Raw genomic sequence first — 18,421 nt, 5'->3', positions numbered from 1 at the left:
TCTTTCATTAAGGGGCACTTTCTGTATTCTACCCTGAGTGGTAGCTGAAGGAAACAGAAATAAACACTAACACTGTAAGCAAGGTAGTGTCGAAAGCCATCCTAATAGAATGGCTAATAGGGATCTCCTTTAATTACTACAAAGGAGGCGTCACTATAATACTAAACGGGAAAAGGGACACGATCACTAGGGTTGCCAGCCTCCAGGTGAGGGCTGGAGATGTCCTGAAATTACATCTTATCTCCAGATGACAGAGATCAGTTCCCCTGGAGAAAACAGGAGCTTTGTAGGGCAGAGTCTATGGAATTATACCCTGCTGAGGGAATTATACCCTTGCTTCCCTCCCCAAAAATCAACCTACTGAGACTCCACCCCCAAATCTCCAAGGATTTCCAACCTGGATCTGGTAACGCTGTGCACTGCCTAGACAACTGGGCAATAGCGAAGTGAGATGCTGCCGGCCTGTTTCACCATAATTGCCATGTGTATCAAGATATGGTTAAGCATTAAAGAATGTATGTTTCCGCTTTTAAAGACGGTTTATGTGGTATAAACATTGTTTCTTGCGGTGACAGAGGGTTTTTGTTTTCTCTTACAGAGAATAGCCGAAGCGAGCAAACGAAGAACTCTGGTTTTCAATGGAAAAAGGACTACATGGATTTCTCCTGTAACACTCCGGGAACTTCTGGGCCTAAAAGCCAAGTATCCAAATGCCCCTCTTGTTGTAGGGAATACTAGTATAGGTATGTAAAGAGTGAGCATAACATACTGTAAAATGTCTCCAATCAGGGCTGGTTCCAATTTTGGGTGGCCCTGGGCAGAGAGTGCCCAAAGCCTCCGCCTGCACCTCTCTTTAGCTCCCCAATCATGTATTCCTCCACCTGCCTGCGGATCTTTCCTGAGCTTGCAAGCTTTCTCAGTGCCTACACTTGAAGCTGCCCACACAGCCTGCATGCCCTTTGACTGATGGTGCTGGGGAGGTGGCAGGAGGTGATGCAACTATGGCTACCAGTCACAGGTTGGTAGCAAAGGTTCATATTTAAAGCTCTAAGGCCCCGGCAACTGCCCCACCTCAGGATATGCTGATGCTGGCTCTGTCTTCAATGAAAACCTGGTGCAACACGGTTCGATGCACTGAGCTCTCTATTGCACATACAAAACACTTCAAGTGAATTTCAGTGGCGCGATGCCTAAAGTTATGCCTTTCACACATGCAGCAGTGTGAAATCAAAGAGTCCTAAATTGTAATTCAGGTAGTAAACTTCGTGTGTGTGTTAAGTGCCATTAAGTTGTTTCCAACCCATGGTGACCCTATGAATTAATGTCTTCCAAAATGTTTTGTTGTTAACAATTCTGGACTGCCTCTAGATCAAGGGAAATAATAGTACCACTCTATTCTGCATTGGTCACATCTCACCTGGAATACTGTGTCCCGTTCTGGGCAACCCAATTCCAGAAGGATATCGACAAGCTGGAACGGGTCCAGAGGAGGGCGACCAAAATGGTAAAAGGTCTGGATTCCATGACCTATGAGGAGTGGCTTAGGGAGCTGGGTGTGGAGAAGAGATGGTTGAGGTTGACATGATAGCCACTTGAAATCATCCCTATCAATTGCTTTGAGCTCCTCATTCCACTCAGATTTGAAGGTATTGTTTTGCTACCATTTTGCCTGATTTTATTTTAATTGTCTTCACATTTAATTTCCTCTCCTTTAGGCATTGATGTGAAAAAACTGGGTATTTATTATCCAGTTATCCTTCATCCTGCTAGGGTTCCGGATCTGCATATTGTCTACCGGACAAAAAATGGTTAGTCTCCAATATGCCCAAGAAGCCACTGGGGACAAATACCTGGGATGGGAGTTTCAGTTTTTCAGTTGACCAATAAACATTGAAGAACTAAATAAAACAATATTTACTTGCACCACCACCCATTGTATATGAACAGAGAAACAATACTACTGACCTTATGGACTCCGGTGCTCTCACTGCTGCTAAGACTAATCATTATTATAGCTTATGAGTTCTGGTGAGGCAGCGTGGTGTAATGGTTAAGAATGGTGGATCTAATCTGGTCAACCAGGCTTGTTTCCCCACTCCTACACAAGAAGTCTGCTGGGTGCCCTTGGGCTAGTCACAGTTCTCACAGAACTCTCTCAGCCCCACCTACCTCACAAGGTGTCTGTTGTGGGGAGAGGAAGGGAAAGAGTTTGTAGGCTGCTTTGAGACTCCTTACAAGAGAGAAAAGCAAGGTATAAATCCAAACTCCTCCTCCTTCTAGTTTTAATTATATTAATAATGGTGGTTTTGGGGTGGCTTTAATGGTTTTAAAATGTGATTTTTATTGTGTTGGCTGCCTTGGTGGTCCTTGTGAGGGCAGAAAGGAAGGATTTTGTAAAATAAAAATAATGGGCAAAACCAACACAACAAGTTAGGTCTAAGATGCAGCAGATAGGTATGACTTACTTATATGTGTTCATTTGCATATCTATTTAGCAGGTGACTTTATGCATTAATTAGACTCCTAACATATATATCTAGATATTAAATGCCTTGTTTATAACCTGGGCAACTATTGCCTACCTCTTTAATGGCTACTAATTCTAACACCAACTGTGCTGGCTGACTGAATAATACAAATGTAATGACTGCCAAATATTATTTGGTTCCAGGTCTAGTGATAGGTGCAGCAACCAACTTTGCCAAATTGAGGGACATCCTGCTAAATGTTGTCCCAGAACTCCCAGCGGAGAAGACGAAGACTTACCGTACTCTGTTGAAGCAGCTGAGAACCCTTGCAGGAGAACAGATCAGGAATGTGGCTGTAGGTCTTCCCAAATGTTGACTTTCACAAAGTGCAGATCACCTCATGTCCCTTGGTCTTGCTTTGAGGACAGCAACAGTGAGCAGACATCCTTTTAGGGAAGGTTCATTACACTCAGAGATGCCTTCATCTGACTATGGTCATTTACATGTATCTGATCTCTTTTGGGTCATTTATGCATGTCTGGTCTCCTTTGTTCTCAGCGTGCATTCCCTGCAGGTTTGATTTTCAATAATGCACACTCTTCTACCTCTCCAGCACTCATCCTGCCCCAGTTACGAGAAGCTTCACAAGAGCTGTTTAAGTATGATTTTTTTTCCTGTTGTTTCTCAGGGAAAGCACAGGAGGACACAATAAGTTATGCGTGCTTTGAGTTTTCGCCCCCCCCTTCTGCCCAAACCCATTAGGTCTTCCCACTCTTCAGAATGATCAAAAGGACTGCTTGCTTGCTTGCTTGCTTGCTTGCTTGCTTGCTTTTTTTCTTTCTTTCTTTTTTTCTTTCTTTCTTCCTTTCTTTTAGTGGTCTAGACCAAAGTTGACAGGGAAAAAAAGGAGGGCAGGTTTTCTCTCCATGCCTCTGCAATTCTTTTTAGCTTCCCAAGATTTCTTCCTTGGCCCCTGCTCTCCCTCTCCTTCTACTGTATAGAGACATGAAAATGGGGAGAGAGAATGGCTGATTGCCTCAGGTGTGGACATAAACAGTAAACTGCAGGAAAACCCCACAATGAGGCGAACAACTGTACGGTAGACCCTGTACTAGGAATTCTTCTCTCCCTAGAAATGAACTCCCCTTCTTGGCTAGAGTAGGGTCCCTTTTCCCCTCAATACTGTCTTCCTACCAACAAGTCTTTCATGGGCACTAAACATGTCTGTTCTCTCTGGAACTCAGAGTTGAACCCCTTTTAATCCTGTAAGAAGCTCTGATTCCTTCTATAACTCTACTCACGCCCAGATTGTCACTCATACACTGAAGCTTTGTGAAAGGTCAACACTTTAGAGTGAGGCTTTCCTGACTCTGCCTGCTCTTTCTGTCCATCATACATGGGTAAAGCAAAATAATGATACAGGGCCAAGAGATCTACAAGAAAAGATCTGTGTATTTAGAAGAGGGGTGGTGGTGTACCAGAGGAATATTGTGGGGGGAAACTCAGCTGGGTTGATGAGCTATAGATGTTGCATTGAATGCTCCTCTGCATTATGTTTAAGTAGAGAAACTTCCCTGTCATGTAGTAGATTATTTTGCTTGTTTGAAAAGATACATACAGATTGAAATGCCAGAAATTTATAAGTAAGGTTACAAGGGTTTGTGTGACAGACAGCCAATCAGTAGTATAAGTAACAGTAGTAGTAATAATAATATCCTTTTTCGTTAGTCCTTAGGAGGACACATTGTAAGTAGAGGGTCGCCCTGGGATCTGAACCCTGTCCTAGCAGCTGGGAAAGCTATCCTCAACCTGGCATCAACAGGTAAAAGGCCTTACAATCTGTTAATAAAACTTGATTAAGACACATTGATAAACAGGACATAATGGTGTGTAGAAGGTCTGTATATCTAATATCAGTGGGTGCCATCCCTGCAAAAAGGAGAAAAATGTACAAAAGTGATGTTATTTCTATTCTCATGAAAAAAAAACCCTTGGGAAGATGTTACATTGCATCTTACATGCATACAATATTGCCCAAATGGAACAACAGAAGTATAATTGTATGGTATTTATCAAATTCAGAAGAATTTGCTCTCTTGACAAGTATGCTTACTTGAACGTGCAAAGTATGCTGATTTGAACCTGTATCAAAGGATCTACAGTGCCATCCAAGGCAGGGTAACTCTAATTCTCTGCTTAGGAGAGCGTTGCTAGAAAGATGTAACTCTGGCCCCTTCCGCACACGCAAAATAATGCGTTTTCAAACCACTTTCACAACTGTTTGCAAGTGGATTTTGCCATTCTGCACAGCTTCAAAGAGCACTGAAAGCAGTTTGAAAGTGCATTATTCTGCATGTGCGGAAAGAGCCTCTGTTTAGGATGACACTGCAAGATTGCTAACTTAAAATAGGTGTGTAATAGTAGTGTAATAGTGGCTCTTTCTGCACAGACACTTTAAAACATTTTGGGGGCGGAAATTACATTTTCTTCAAGTAGGTCTGCATTGTTTCCCCCCCCCCCAAAAAAAAAAAGTTTTATTTGCAGCCTCAAAATGTTTTAAATGCATCCTCTTTTCTAGCAATTCTTTTGGCTAAAATGTTTTTTTAAAAGGCTTCCTTTGTGTGCTGCCCCTTTCAGATGCCATTTTGTGATTTCACTCCTTGCCTTCAGGAGCCTTGTTTTTGGAGCATTTCAGAGGTCACATTGCCCTGTTTTTGAGGCATTTCATTTTAGAGCATTTTTTAAAAAGAATTTGTGGGTGCTCAGTCTTCACAGCTTCAATTACAGAAGACTCCGGGAACTACAACATGAGGCTGTGAACCATAAAGCACTGATTTGTCAACACACTGGGAAAAAATAGGGAAAACAGAAAATGGCAGCCATAAATCATTTCAGGAGGGTGAGTGTGAACAAAAGGGGAGATTGAAACATTTTGCAAACACCTTACAAACATTTTAGGAGATTTGTGCAGAAAAGGCCCTTGATTACACAAAACGTTTCTGTTTGCAATATGATCTTTGCATAAGCCTGGTGAGATATTTATAGATTGCATATTCATTTAGAGTAAATATATTCTACCTCCCTTGTTTATTGTTATGGGCTATGTAAGATTCATATCTGCAAAGAACACATTCCTTAAAGTCTGTGCTTTTATGTAACAGATGGAACACGATGGATTCCCCTGAATGGTGAATTCCTTGCACGATTGCCAAGGGCTGACCTTTCTCCCGAAGAGGTCATAGTCTCAGTTTTTATTCCATTCACAAAGAAGGTAGGAGCTATTTTGTTCCTTTTCCACTCACCACAGTATACCTTTAGCATTATGGCACATCTTGTTTAGCAAGAATTCGTATATCAAAACTGCAGTACAAAATCAGGTGGGGCAGGTATTGAATATCAGAGTCAGAGAATTCACCCTTGTAAGAAATCCACAGGTCCTTCCCTATCAATTCAAAATAGAGGGATATAAGTATTTCTGCCCCTGTTGTGCATGTAGGTTCTTTTTTTCCCATTGACATCTGGGACCAAGCAAACTCTGTAGATATTGTCAAAGGCTTTCATGGCCAGAATCACTGGGGGGTTGTGGAGATTCCGGGCTGTATGGCCGTGTTCCAGAACTTTGTAGGTGTTTGAAGCAGTAAAGGAATCTACTACCACATGTTATAGTGACAGCTAAAATGGCCGTTTGTTAGGTTGGAATGGGAGGGAAGATGGCATGGTATAGCCCAATTTCATCAGATCTTAGAAGCTAAGCAAAGCCAGTACTTAAATGGGAGACCACCAAGGAAGACTCTGCAGAGAAAAGCAATGGCAAACCACTTCTGCTTCTCCCTCGCCTTGAAAACCCTTGCTGGGATCACCATAAGTTGGTTGGGACTTAATGGCATTTACATATGTATGTAGGCTGGAACGATTTTTTACTGAACTGTATTTTTCTAGTTGTTAGTCTTTTATCATATATTGTGTATATACAGTAAAAGCACACATTATTTTTTAAATTCTAAATAGCTGAAATTTTGATCTAAACTTATTTTTTCCTATTGAAAGTCATTAAAAATTAGACCTTTAAATTTCATTTTCTCAAAACATCAGTCTTGCTGACGCAAGACATATACTTCAGTCTATAATTCTTGCTATCTACACTGCTTCACAGCATGCACAGCAGGAGCTAAATCATTTCCTCCCAATACTTACCTCTATGTAGTTCATGGCCACACAAATTCAGTTTTGAGATCTTGTCACATTTATTCCAATCTCTTTACTTGAAGATGGTTTGCAGAGCACCAAGTGCTCTGGGGAGCGGTGTTTGGAAACCACTACATTATGCAATCCGTATGTGTATGACTGTCAAAGCCAAAAATCTTGAACTGGTGCAGTACTTACTACCTTTCTACCTGTAAGTGCTGTCTAGGTGAACATTTTTGTATGTGTGAAATGGTCCTTATAAGACTAGCTGAATGAAAGCAAGGATCAGTATAGGTTAAAATGACCAGATTTCTCCTCATTTTGCCAGGATGAATTTGTGTCCGCCTTCCGACAGGCTGAGCGGAGGAAGAATGCACTGTCAGTGACCAACTCTGCAATGCAAGTCCGATTCCAGCCGGGCACTGATGTCATTGAGGAGCTGACTATTTTATATGGAGGCACTGGCCGTGCCACAGTGAGTGCCCCGGTCACCTCTCAGAAGCTACGAGGAAGGTATGACAGTCTACTGGGAATCCTGTCAGAATGGCCCTTCCTTGCTAATGGGGAAGACTGCTCATTTTCCAAACAGACTAGTGAGATGGATTTTCCATAATCATAGTTTGTTTTCAGGCAGTAATATGTGGCTCCTGAATTCTTGCTTCTCCTAATTCCAATATCCTGTCTCCAGATTCATTTATTTAATCATATTATTATATCTTACTATACGATAACTTGAGGTGGAAAGCTTTTCAACAGCCAAAGTGACCTTGTGTTTGATGCCCACAAGGAGCACTCTCAGTTTCTCTTCGGTAGGCGTATTTTCCCTCCTTTGAAGAAGCGTCAAAATCCATAATTCTCTTATTTGAGAGTGAAACTCACATACCAAAAGACATTGCTCCAGTGTATAAGTTCTCCCCACTGACTCACACTGGCCTTTTGTGCACTCACTGCTTTCAACCCAGCTGCACAGGCGTAGCTACCATGGGGACATCCGGGGACAAGCGCCCCGGGCGCCACCTTGTGGTGGGCGGAAAAATTGCAGGTTCGTTTGAAGCTTTCTGTATTTTTTACTGTTTTTTCCAATTTTGGTCTGCAGGAGGCACAGTTTTTAGGCTAGTGGCACCAAAATTTCGGGCTATCGTCAGATAACTCTCCTGATGATATCAGCCAAGTTTGGTGAAGTTTGGTCCAGGGGGGTCCAGTTATGGACCCCTTTAAAGGGTGACTCTATCCTCCATTGTTTCCAATGGGAGCTAATAGCAGATGGGAAGATTATCTTTGAGGGTCCATAACTTTGGACCCTCTGAATCAAACTTCTACTAAACCTAGGTGGTATCATAAGGATAGTTCCTCTGATACCACTCAGGTTTAGGATTAGTTCAGTTATGGACTCCTGTAAAGGAGGCTCCATCCCCATTGTTTCCACGGGGAGATAATGGTAGATGGGGCTACCCTTTGAAGGTCCATAACTTTGGACCCCCCTGAACCAAACTTCACTAAACCTGGGTGGCATAATCAGGATACTCTCCTAAAGATAGCCTAAAATTTTGGTACTGTTATCTTAAACATTGCTCTCCCCTGACAAGCACCTCAGTTTTTCTCGATTCTTCTTTAAATCCACCCCTTTGGAGCGGATTTAAAGGGAGAATCTGGGCTCCCTAGATTAAAAAAAAACATTGAAAGTATTTGTTGAAGGCTTTCTACAACCAGATTCAACTGATTGTTGTGGGGTTTTACAGGCTGTGTGGCCATGGTCTGGTAGATCTTGTTCCAATCGCTTCACCTGCCTCTGTGGCTGGCATCTTCAGAGGTGTATCACAGGGAGAAGTCTGTTGGTAAGAGAAGTTCGGACAGTGTATAACAGACTTCTCTCTGTGATACACCCTTGAAGATACTACAGCCACAAGATCTACTCAGACCACAGCCGGATGCAGCTTAGAAAAAACTCCACAACAACCAACTCTGACAATGGTGCTGTTTGGGTGGATGGTTTGTTATCACTATCAAAGTTGTTTAACCAGAGAGCCTTGTGAGCCCCTTAAGGTACCTTAAAAAAGGAGAATCTACTTTCAGCCTAAAACAACATTAAAAGTGATGTTGTTTCAGGATCCCCCCCCCCCTTCCAAAAAATAGCATCACTTTCAATGTTGTTTAAACTAGGGAGCACTGGGTGTGTTCAGATTCATGTGTTGGGGCATGTTCTATAATGTGATGGTGTTTGGTCATGGTGGGGAAGGGGGAGGGGCGCTGCCCATATGCGGGGGGGGGGGGGCGCAAAACTCAGATTTTGTCCCGGGCTCAATTTTCCCTAGCTACGCCACTGCCCAGCTGTTTCCTTCGCAGTGGGGTTTTCTCATGGTTTTCTGTTCGGAACGGAGGTCCCCTGCTGTGAGGTCTTCCCAGTCATGCTGAGCTGATCAGTCATTTTGACTACCTGCTGCTTCCTTTTCATTCCCAGGCTACCACCCTTTGCCTTTTTTGGTGTGTGTGGGCTTCTGGCTGAGGTCTGTTACTAGAGCAATAGACCGCATCAGTTTCATGGGTCGATTGCTCCATTGATCGACCCACAATGTGAATTTTTTAAAAGTGGCCCAGCAGATCCTACCTGGAAGAGTTGTTGTGTGGGATATCCTATCTCAGTCCCTGATATGAAAAAATGCAAGGAATCCCATCAGTTCTCTCCTCAGGTCAACTCTGGTATCACAGTTCTGGTATCATAAGGACATTCATTTCCTTTCGTTCTTATTCCTAAATAGAGCTTTAGTCACTTACATTGCTAATAGATTCAAGAGGAAATATTAGTGGGAAGTATAACCACTATCCCACTAAACTAATGCAAATGGTTACAAGATTTGCCTGACAAGCCATCTGAGATTGGTATCCACTTGGTTTCATCTTCTTATCTACTTATTCCATAACTGGCTATCACAGTTTTTTAACTACCCCAGTTTCTCATAGTGGGTCATTTGTCTGAAATTTTCATAGGTCGAATTCCCACTGAAAATTTAGTCTAGATACAACCTAGTTTCAAAAGAATCAGCACCTTTTTATCCAGGTTCCAACATCCTCACTGCAGCATGTTTCTAGTGAAGACATCTAGGCCTGCCCCTTGGGGGGGTGCCTGCTATCAGGGGTGCAATTATTAATCTAGCAGCACCAAAATTTCAGAGTATCTTTAGGAGACCCTCCTGATGATACCACCCAGGTTTGGTGAAGTTTGGTTCATGGGGGCCAAAGTTATGGACCCTCAAATGTGTAGCCCCCATTTCCTATTAGCTCCCATTGGAGTGTTTTTTTCCAAAAAGGTGCATATACAAGCAGGTCCAGGAAAATCCCGTGAAAAAGGGGGGGGGGGAGCCAGAAACGGGACTGATCTGTGTTCCATGGTTCGGCATATTTCGGGTGACTATCCCAGGAATAATCGCCAGTGGGAAATCGCCCATAGTTACCATATCAGTACCACTGGTTTTAAAGAGATTGTTTTTCACCTGTCACAATAGCTATAGATTTTCACACAGAGATGGCTTTGGGTTGCCCCCCCGCTCCAAGACTGCTATTCTGATCAAATTAAGGGCAGCTGCATTTAAGTAAAATGTTAACCTGTGTATGTGAAGGCCAGAGATCACAAGGGGTAAATTCTCCCACCTCCCAATACGAGAAGCCAATGAATGTTCCCTAAATGTCCTAAGATTTTCTTTTCTTTGAGGCTGGTCAGCTTTTCCATACACACAGACACACAAGTGTGAATGTGTGTGTGTGTATTCGCCAGCATAGTTAAAGTGTTTCCAAAGTTCAGTATAGAAGGTAATTGGTTTTTAGAAAAGATGTCAGTTTGTCACACAGTTTTTAATACGTGGACTTTGGGGAGGTGAGCCAGTAATGCTTATCCTGGGTGCCATTTTCTACTATGCCACTGCTCAGGGCTGAACTCCTCAAATCCTGTCTGAAGCTATAAGTGTTTCAGTCTGTCTCTTATTCTCTCAACCTGTCACTTACTCCCAGACTGTCACTTACCCTCTCAGGCTCTCTGAGGGTTTAATACCCTCTCAGGCTCTCTGAGGGTTTAACACCCTCTCAGGCTCTCTGAGGGTTGAACCCTTTAACTTCTGGCTTTTCTGTTTCTGCCTGCTTCTAGATCAGTCACAGTGTACACTGCAAAAATGTCTAAATCTTCAGTATGTTAAGTAAGCATGTGTTTGTATGTATTGTTTCCCCTCAGAAAATGGAATGAGCAGATGCTGAATGAAGCTTATAGGCTCATTCTTGAAGAAATTCAACTATCTCCTTCAGCACTAGGCGGAAAAGTAGAATACAGACGAACTCTGCTTGTCAGCTTCTTTTTCAGATTCTATTTGAAAGTGCTGCAGGATTTAAAGTACCTGGTAAGTAAGAATCACCTGGCGCATCTCTGTGGTTGTAGAGTTGACGGTTTATTTCACAGTGTGCTCACTCAGCCACACATCATGATAAGCTCCCTACAGGCAAGTCCTGTCCTAGAAATCTGGGCTTGCCCTATTTCTTAGCAAAGACAAGACTGGTGGATGGTCGGGCCTAGGTCACACAAGATGTTTCCTTCTTCATATGAGCATTCTAGAGTATGCTGTAGCCTAGACCACGAAAGATGTTTCCTTCTCCACATGAGCAGTCTTGGCCATTCTGGAGTATTCAGAAAAAACATTTTTCACTTTTAACAGTGGCTTGATCTAAGTAGAGATACTGTTTGCCCTTTTTGGGGGGGATTTTCTAATTAGAAGAAGAGTTTGGATTTATACCCCACCTTTCTCTCCTGTAAGGAAACTCAAGGTGGCTTACAAGCTCCTTGTGACTAGCCCAAAGTATGTGACTAGCCCAAAGTCACCCAGCAGGGACATAGGAGTGAGGAAACACGTCTAGTTCACCAGATAAGCCTCTGCCACTCAGGTAAAGGTAAAGGCTCAAAAGCAGACCAGTCTCACTTCCTCCACCCTTGCCCCCCAATCATTTGATCAATTGTCACCTGTGCTGTGGTGATCAAGTTTGCATAGAACAAATAACATTATAGTGGCTTGGTCTACGTGTTCATCTCTATTCTGTGCAAAACTTCACTTTTTGTGTTTCTGCAATCTAATGCGAATAAGCCCTGTTTGCTGAGATCCAGTATGGAGTCACGGTTAAGAGCAGCAGACTCTAGCCTGGAGAACTGGATTTGGTTCCTCACTCCTCCACATGAAGCCTGCTGGGTGACCTTGGATCAGTCACAATTATCTCAGACCCCACAACTCTCTCAGCCCATACAGAGGCAGGCAATAGCAAACCACCTCCAAATGTCCCTTGCCTTGCAAACCCTACAGAGTTGCCAATAGTCAGCTGTAACGATGGCACATGCATACACAAACCATTCTTAAAGATAGAAAAGCAAACCAAGCTACACATTTTTCCTGATTAGTCGGTGTTTCTACTATGGCATTCACATTTTTATGTAACAAATGACCCTGCAGGTGGCCAAAAATGAGTATCCCTCTCCACCAAATTTTATTGGCCTTTTCCTTCCCTGTTATAGAACACTACTCCAACAAACAGCTCTTTCACTTTTTTACCTCATTTTTTTATCCATGTAGGAAAGAGTCCCTGTATAAATCAGATCTATTCCTGGGCCACGAAATCTGTTGTCTTTTCTCTTTTATTAATCAAACCCAATAACATGCCTTTGCCTAAATATGACAATATTTGTTAGGAATAGCAAAAATAGACATTTTCCTACATGAAGAGCCAATCAAGGTGACTTTCTGGTACTGGTTACAGATGGTAACAAAACAAGTTGATAGTAGGGTTGGAGATTCGGACAGTCCAAATCCGGGTCCAGACTGAATCTGCACTGATTCAGGCAGATTCGGATGAGTAGGGTCCGAATCCGAACTGTCCGAATCCCATCTGATCCGAATCCTTATGATTTGGATCAGCAGCCGAACCATGTTTTTATTTTTATGTTTGTGCTTTTGGCTCGTAGGGAAACAAAGATTTTTAGACATATCGGCACTAAAATTTCAGGGTGTTTCATTAGACTGTCCTTGATGATACCTCTGTGTGCTTAGGTGCAGTTTGGCTCAGGGGGGGCAAAGTTATGGACCCTCAAAATGGTAGTCCCATCTCCTTAGCTCCCATTGGAAAGAATGGGGGATAGGGGCACCCCTTTTGGGGGTCCATAACTTTGGCCCCCCTGAACCAAACTGCACCAAACTTGGGGGGTATCATCAGGACAGTAACCAAATGATACCCTGAAATTTTGGTGCCAATATGTCTAAAATGTGCCCCCTGCAGGCCCAAATGTGAAAAAACACCAAAATTTAAAAATGCATCCGAAATTCTTGGACGTTCCCACAGATTCGGGGCAGTCCGAATCTGCAAAATTCGGAATTCTACGAATCCGAGCCCATTGATCCAAATCTGGTCTGAATCCAAACTGGAACGAATCTGGCTGGTATCGACCAACTCTAGTTGATAGGACTGCTTTTGAAACATCATCTTCCCCATAAAATCAGGCTTTGGAAATAGTTTTGTGATCCATTGTTTTGTTGAATCATTTTTCTTTCTACAGTACCCATGCAAATATCCTGAATTGCCAGAGGAAAACTTGAGTGCCTTAGATGAGTTCGTTGAGCATCCCCCACGGGGTGTGCAAGTGTATCAGGTCAGTGGAGTTATTTTCATAGCATATATGTCACCCTTCTTACCTGGAATTGTGATCTCTGACCAGAAGATGACTGAGATATTAAAGCAGCTGTGGACCATCACGAGCCAAGTGATACCTGCAGTGTTGGATATGCCTATACCCATTGCTATCATTGCCATGATCTCCGTGCACCCTGCACTATGGACAGCACTAAAGGGGACTCACTCGGCTCTGCTTGTCCCTGGCCATCTTTGGCCACACCAGGACCAATCAGAACAATCTCTTCCTATGGAGTAGAAGGTCCAGTCTGCCCCTTTCTATAATTAGACTCAGGAGATTTTGCTTTGGCAACATACATAATTTTTTGGAGACGTATGTTAGTTAATATAGCAAAATTGCATAATCCTTGAAGCATGGTATTGTCTGCAGTAAATAAATTCCAAAGAAGTATGTTGTAAAAAGGCAAAACTTACATTTATTGAAATAGATTCATTTCATATCCATATTGCAATCAAAAGGAGAGAGAGAAGCCTAATCTAAGAAAAATCCCTTTCCCTATCACAAGTAACCAAGTGATCCAGCATCATGTGTGGGCAAGTAATATGGCAGGGTTTTCACAGGAGAGACCAGTAGATGCATTTTGTTTCTTGCAGGTCCCTTAGGAGACAGAAAGAATACAAAGTGGTGCAGGAAGAGATGCAGGGAGAACTGCAAATCTCTGCAAAGGAAGAGGGATAGACTTACTTTTTAAAGAGTGTAAGCTGGGAATTCAGGCCGTCTGCTTTAACTATCATTACAAAACTACAAGATTATTTTAGTATTTTAGGGCTATTTTAAAAACCTGGAATCACTTGTTCGGGGGCGGGGGGAGAAGGAGTGGTGCAATGATGATAATAGTACAATCATTGAAAAGTAGGCCTGAGGTGTGCGGGACAAAGAAAAGTTACACACTAGGAAAAAACTCAACTCAGAATCAACTTCCAGAAAAACATCAAGGTAAAGGTGATTTCAAAACAGCCAGGAAAATCTGGGGGAAGGAAACAAGCTGAAAACTAAAGGAACAAAAATAAACTGAAGCAGTATGTGGCCAGAACCTGCCAAAAGAAATCATGGAGGAAATCCCTTGATCAGGTCTACTTAAAGAACCAGCTAGTACAGTGAACGTTCACAGTGGGTAGAAGAACTGCTATCCTGCCACATGAGACAGAGAATATCACTGAGACCACTGTTGGTAACAGAATATTACATATACACAACCAGGATGCTTAATGGCTGTGGCAGTATTCCAAAGCAAGCATTACTTTCTACAAAGATGCAATAACCTTATCCTGTGCTACAGATTATTCCTTAGCCAGATGACAGACATGTAAGCATCATTAGAAACACTACGATGAATCTGCTTAACACTGTATATCGCTTTTATCTCTTCCCTGCACAAATATGGTGTTTGATTTGTCTGTGGGTCTTTACTTTGCATAATAATCACTTTGGCTGGTTCTTCTGGGGGAATTAACATGGTGCCAATTATACTGGTTTCCTTAGGCAAACTCAAGCTGTGCCCATGAATAATGGCATCCTCCAAGTCCTGGACTCAATATTTAGCCGCCCTGAGCCCTACGGGGGAGGACGGGGTATAAATTGAATGAATGAATGAATGAATGAATGAATGAATGAATGAATGAATGAATGAATGAATGAATATTTAGCCAGTAAATTCAGCCTGCTCTTGTAGCCAAGTGGATTCTGTAGATGGGATGGATTCTACCTGTCTTCCCATTCCACTGAGCTAGGATGGAAGCCTTTCTCCAGATTAATAAGCATTTCTCCATCATTGGAGATAAGATGGAAAAAAGCTCCTTGGAAGCTGGTTAGATCCACCCCTTATAATATCTAAGTTATGTTCCCCTATACAATATGATTGATATAAGTGGTTCCTTACTCTGTAACAGGATGTGGATCCTCAGCAACCACCTCAGGATCCAGTGGGGCGTCCCGTCATGCATCAGTCTGGGATTAAGCATGCCACCGGTGAGGCTGTCTACACTGATGACATTGGTCCAATAGACGGACAGCTCTACATGGCTGCGGTAACCAGCACACGAGCCCATGCAAAGATTCTGTAAGTGAATAAATTAAGAGCCTGAGTGAGAAAACTGTGACCAAATTTTAGCCCTTGAATGCTTTTGTTTGAATCATAAACAGCAATATAGATGCAAGGGTTCAGTTTACCATTAATCCTTGTTGTTACCTGAGGACCTTTATACTCCTTTCCAGATCCATCAGTACTTCTGAGGCCTTAGAATCACCAGGGGTGGTCACTGTGGTATCAGCTGCTGATATTCCAGGGAAAAATGGCGATGAACATGAGAAAGTGTTTGCTGAAGATGAGGTATTCTTTGCTGTCGGCCTTCTATACTTTTCTGTCTACCTAAGAGACCAATTAAAAACCTACAACCAATTTACAACTGTCCTAATAATGTGAACACTGTTCGTCTAACTGAATTCAGTTGCTTTTGAAGAAAAATAACTTCTGGCTTTATGTATTTATTACTTTTTCATGTAAAACATTTGTTAGCCACTGTTCTGCCTTACAGAGCTCAAGAAGGCTTATGACATAGATAAAATTATAAGCACAATTTACTGAACTTAATAGAAGGCGGTGCTTCAACTGTTCCCTGAAGATTGAAAGGGAAAGGGGCCAAGTGCACTTCCCTGGGGAGGTTGTTTCATAATCATGGAGATGCCACCAAAAAGGCCCTCTCTTGTGTGTCTACCAAACAAACTTCTTTGACTGATGGGACAGTCAAGCGGGCCTTTCCCTGTGATCCCAATTCCCAGGCAGGAATATGTCAGAGAAGAGTGTTCTTCAGCTCCTGCCCCCACTGCAGCAGACGGGAAACACTGCACAGTGAAAATATTAATTCTGTAGAGCAGACATTGGGGTCTTTGTAGTTCTCTGCAGGTTTAGACCACAATATGTCCCATCCCCTGTTTCTCATCTCTATATGGATGAAGGCATATCAGCCATGACTGGAAGGATGGAGGCTCTGAATTGGTTATAGTCTCCCAGGAGAAGGAGGATGGCAAAACATATGTGAACACACCCAGAGAGTACAGTGAGGGACTCCTGTCCCCACTGCAGCAGACGGGAAACACTGCACAGTGAAAATATTAATTCTGTAGAGCAGACATTGTAGAGCAGGAACTGGGTTTGATTCCCAGCTCTGTCGCCTGAGCTGTGGAGGCTTATCTGGGGAATTCAGATTAGCCTGTACACTCCCACACACGCCAGCTGGGTGACCTTGGGCTAGTCACAGCTCTTCTGAGCTCTCTCAGCCCCACCCACCTCATAGGATGTTTGTTGTGAGGGGGGAAGGGCAAGGAGATTGTCAGCCCCTTTGAGTCTCCTGCAGGAGAGAAAGGGGGGATATAAATCCAAACTCTTCTTCTTCTTCTTCTTCTTCTTCTTCTTCTTCTTCTTCTTCTTCTTCTTCTTCTTCTTCTTCTTCTTCTTCTTCTTCTTCTTCTTCTTCTTCTTCTTCTTCTTCTTCTTCTTCTTCTTCTTCTTCTTCTTCTTCTTCTTCTTCTTCTTCTTCTTCTTCTTCCCCCCCCCCCCCCCCTCCCTCCCCCCCCCCCTCCCCCCCTTCCCCCCCCCCTTCCCCCCCCCCCCCCCCCCCTCCCTCCCCCCCTCCCCCCTCCCCCCCCCCCCCCCCCCCCCCCCGCCCCCTCCCCCCCCCCCCCACCCCCCCCACCACCCACCCCCCCACCTCCACCCCCCCCCCCCCCACCCCCCCCCCCCCCCCCCCCCCCCCCCCCCCCACCCCCCCCCCCCCCCACCCCCCCCCCCCCCCACCCCCCCCCCCCTCCGCCGCCCCCCCCCCCCACCCCCTCCCCCCCCACCCCCCGCGCACTCCCCCCCCCCACCGCCCCACCACTGGCCCCCCCCCCCCCCCCCCCCCCCCCCCCACCCCCCCCCCCCCCCCCCACGCCCCCCCCCCACCCCCCACTTCTTCTTCTTCTTCTTCAGTGGTGGGATTAAAATAAATTAACAACTGGTTGTTTACAAGCGCAATTTTAACAACCAGTTCTACCGAAGTGGTGCGAACCTGCTGAATCCCACAACTGCATCTTTCCCCATCCCTGCAGCCATCCGTTGAGCTACCACTGAGGGGGGCCCTTAACCTTGTTGAGCCAGAAGAGCCTTCTAGAATGTTGAGAAAGGATCACATGAGAGCTTGTTTCGTGTTCACCTTAAAATGTCAGGTTTCATCAGAGTATCTTTTCCACATCATTTTGTCTGCTAGTAAACAACTGGATTGCAGAAAAATCTGAAAAATGTTCTAGAATGCACAGTCAGTCAAATGAAGCACTAATCAAGGCTGAGGGGCTTTGCTTTTACCTTTCACAAACAAAGCATGGTCATTCTGGAATACAATACTCTATTACGGTGGCACATTACAGGGGAATACCAGCAGAGTTAGGCAAGTTGCCTCTCAGGGAAGCAAGGAACCTCAGGGTTACTGAGAACGTGGAAAATTGCTTCCTTAGACTGAACGAAGTTTACAGGGACTGGTTTAAAAATGCACGGTTGCTGCCATTGCGTTGAAGCAGTTCACCTTACTTTCTGTTGCTTGGTTATGCCATGCAGGTAATATACATTGGTCACATTATCTGTGGTGTGGTTGCAGAGACCTATGAACTTGCAAAGGAAGCCACCAGAAAAGTGAAGATACGGTATCGAGACCTGGAACCGATTCTGACAATTGAGGTAAAAATCGGTCTTGTTTTATAAAATTCTGAGGTATCTTATGTGCATCTGACTTGTTGGAAGAACTATATGGAAATCTCCAAATGTTTACAAGGTGGCATCATGATCAACAAAGAACTGGATAATGTAGCCTCTGATTAAAGAACTGAGGGGAAAAGAGAGGAATTGTATCTGAGGCACAATAAATAAAGTATGGGTGGCAGAAACTAAATTATGATCTTCAGGTAGGCTACATTTGGGTTGCTTGTGTTACCATCTAGTGTCAGCTGAGGATTCAGTGTTAGACTTGATGAAACTTGGTATGATCCAGCATATTCATAAGCAGATGTGATGACTTAGCATCATTATTAT

General features: G+C 43.7%; 1 protein-coding gene across 1 annotated transcript in view; it reads left to right on the top strand.

The window, feature by feature from the left end:
* LOC125427247 (aldehyde oxidase 3-like) overlaps window positions 1-18,421 on the top strand; it is a 78,890-nt gene that overhangs the window by 14,977 nt on the left and 45,492 nt on the right. The window contains exons 9-19 of the mRNA XM_048486427.1: window positions 599-743; window positions 1,716-1,808; window positions 2,672-2,823; window positions 4,197-4,290; window positions 5,630-5,739; window positions 6,982-7,166; window positions 10,873-11,035; window positions 13,228-13,320; window positions 15,252-15,421; window positions 15,577-15,691; window positions 17,951-18,070. Of these exons, the coding sequence (XP_048342384.1) occupies window positions 599-743; window positions 1,716-1,808; window positions 2,672-2,823; window positions 4,197-4,290; window positions 5,630-5,739; window positions 6,982-7,166; window positions 10,873-11,035; window positions 13,228-13,320; window positions 15,252-15,421; window positions 15,577-15,691; window positions 17,951-18,070 (1,440 nt within the window). The remainder of the gene's footprint in view (window positions 1-598; window positions 744-1,715; window positions 1,809-2,671; window positions 2,824-4,196; window positions 4,291-5,629; window positions 5,740-6,981; window positions 7,167-10,872; window positions 11,036-13,227; window positions 13,321-15,251; window positions 15,422-15,576; window positions 15,692-17,950; window positions 18,071-18,421) is intronic.

The sequence above is a fragment of the Sphaerodactylus townsendi genome, linkage group LG02 (genome assembly GCF_021028975.2).
Source record: "Sphaerodactylus townsendi isolate TG3544 linkage group LG02, MPM_Stown_v2.3, whole genome shotgun sequence".
NCBI lineage: Eukaryota > Metazoa > Chordata > Lepidosauria > Squamata > Sphaerodactylidae > Sphaerodactylus > Sphaerodactylus townsendi.
The sequence above is the reverse complement of the archived record's forward strand: the minus strand, read 5'-3'. Positions and strand labels throughout refer to the sequence as shown.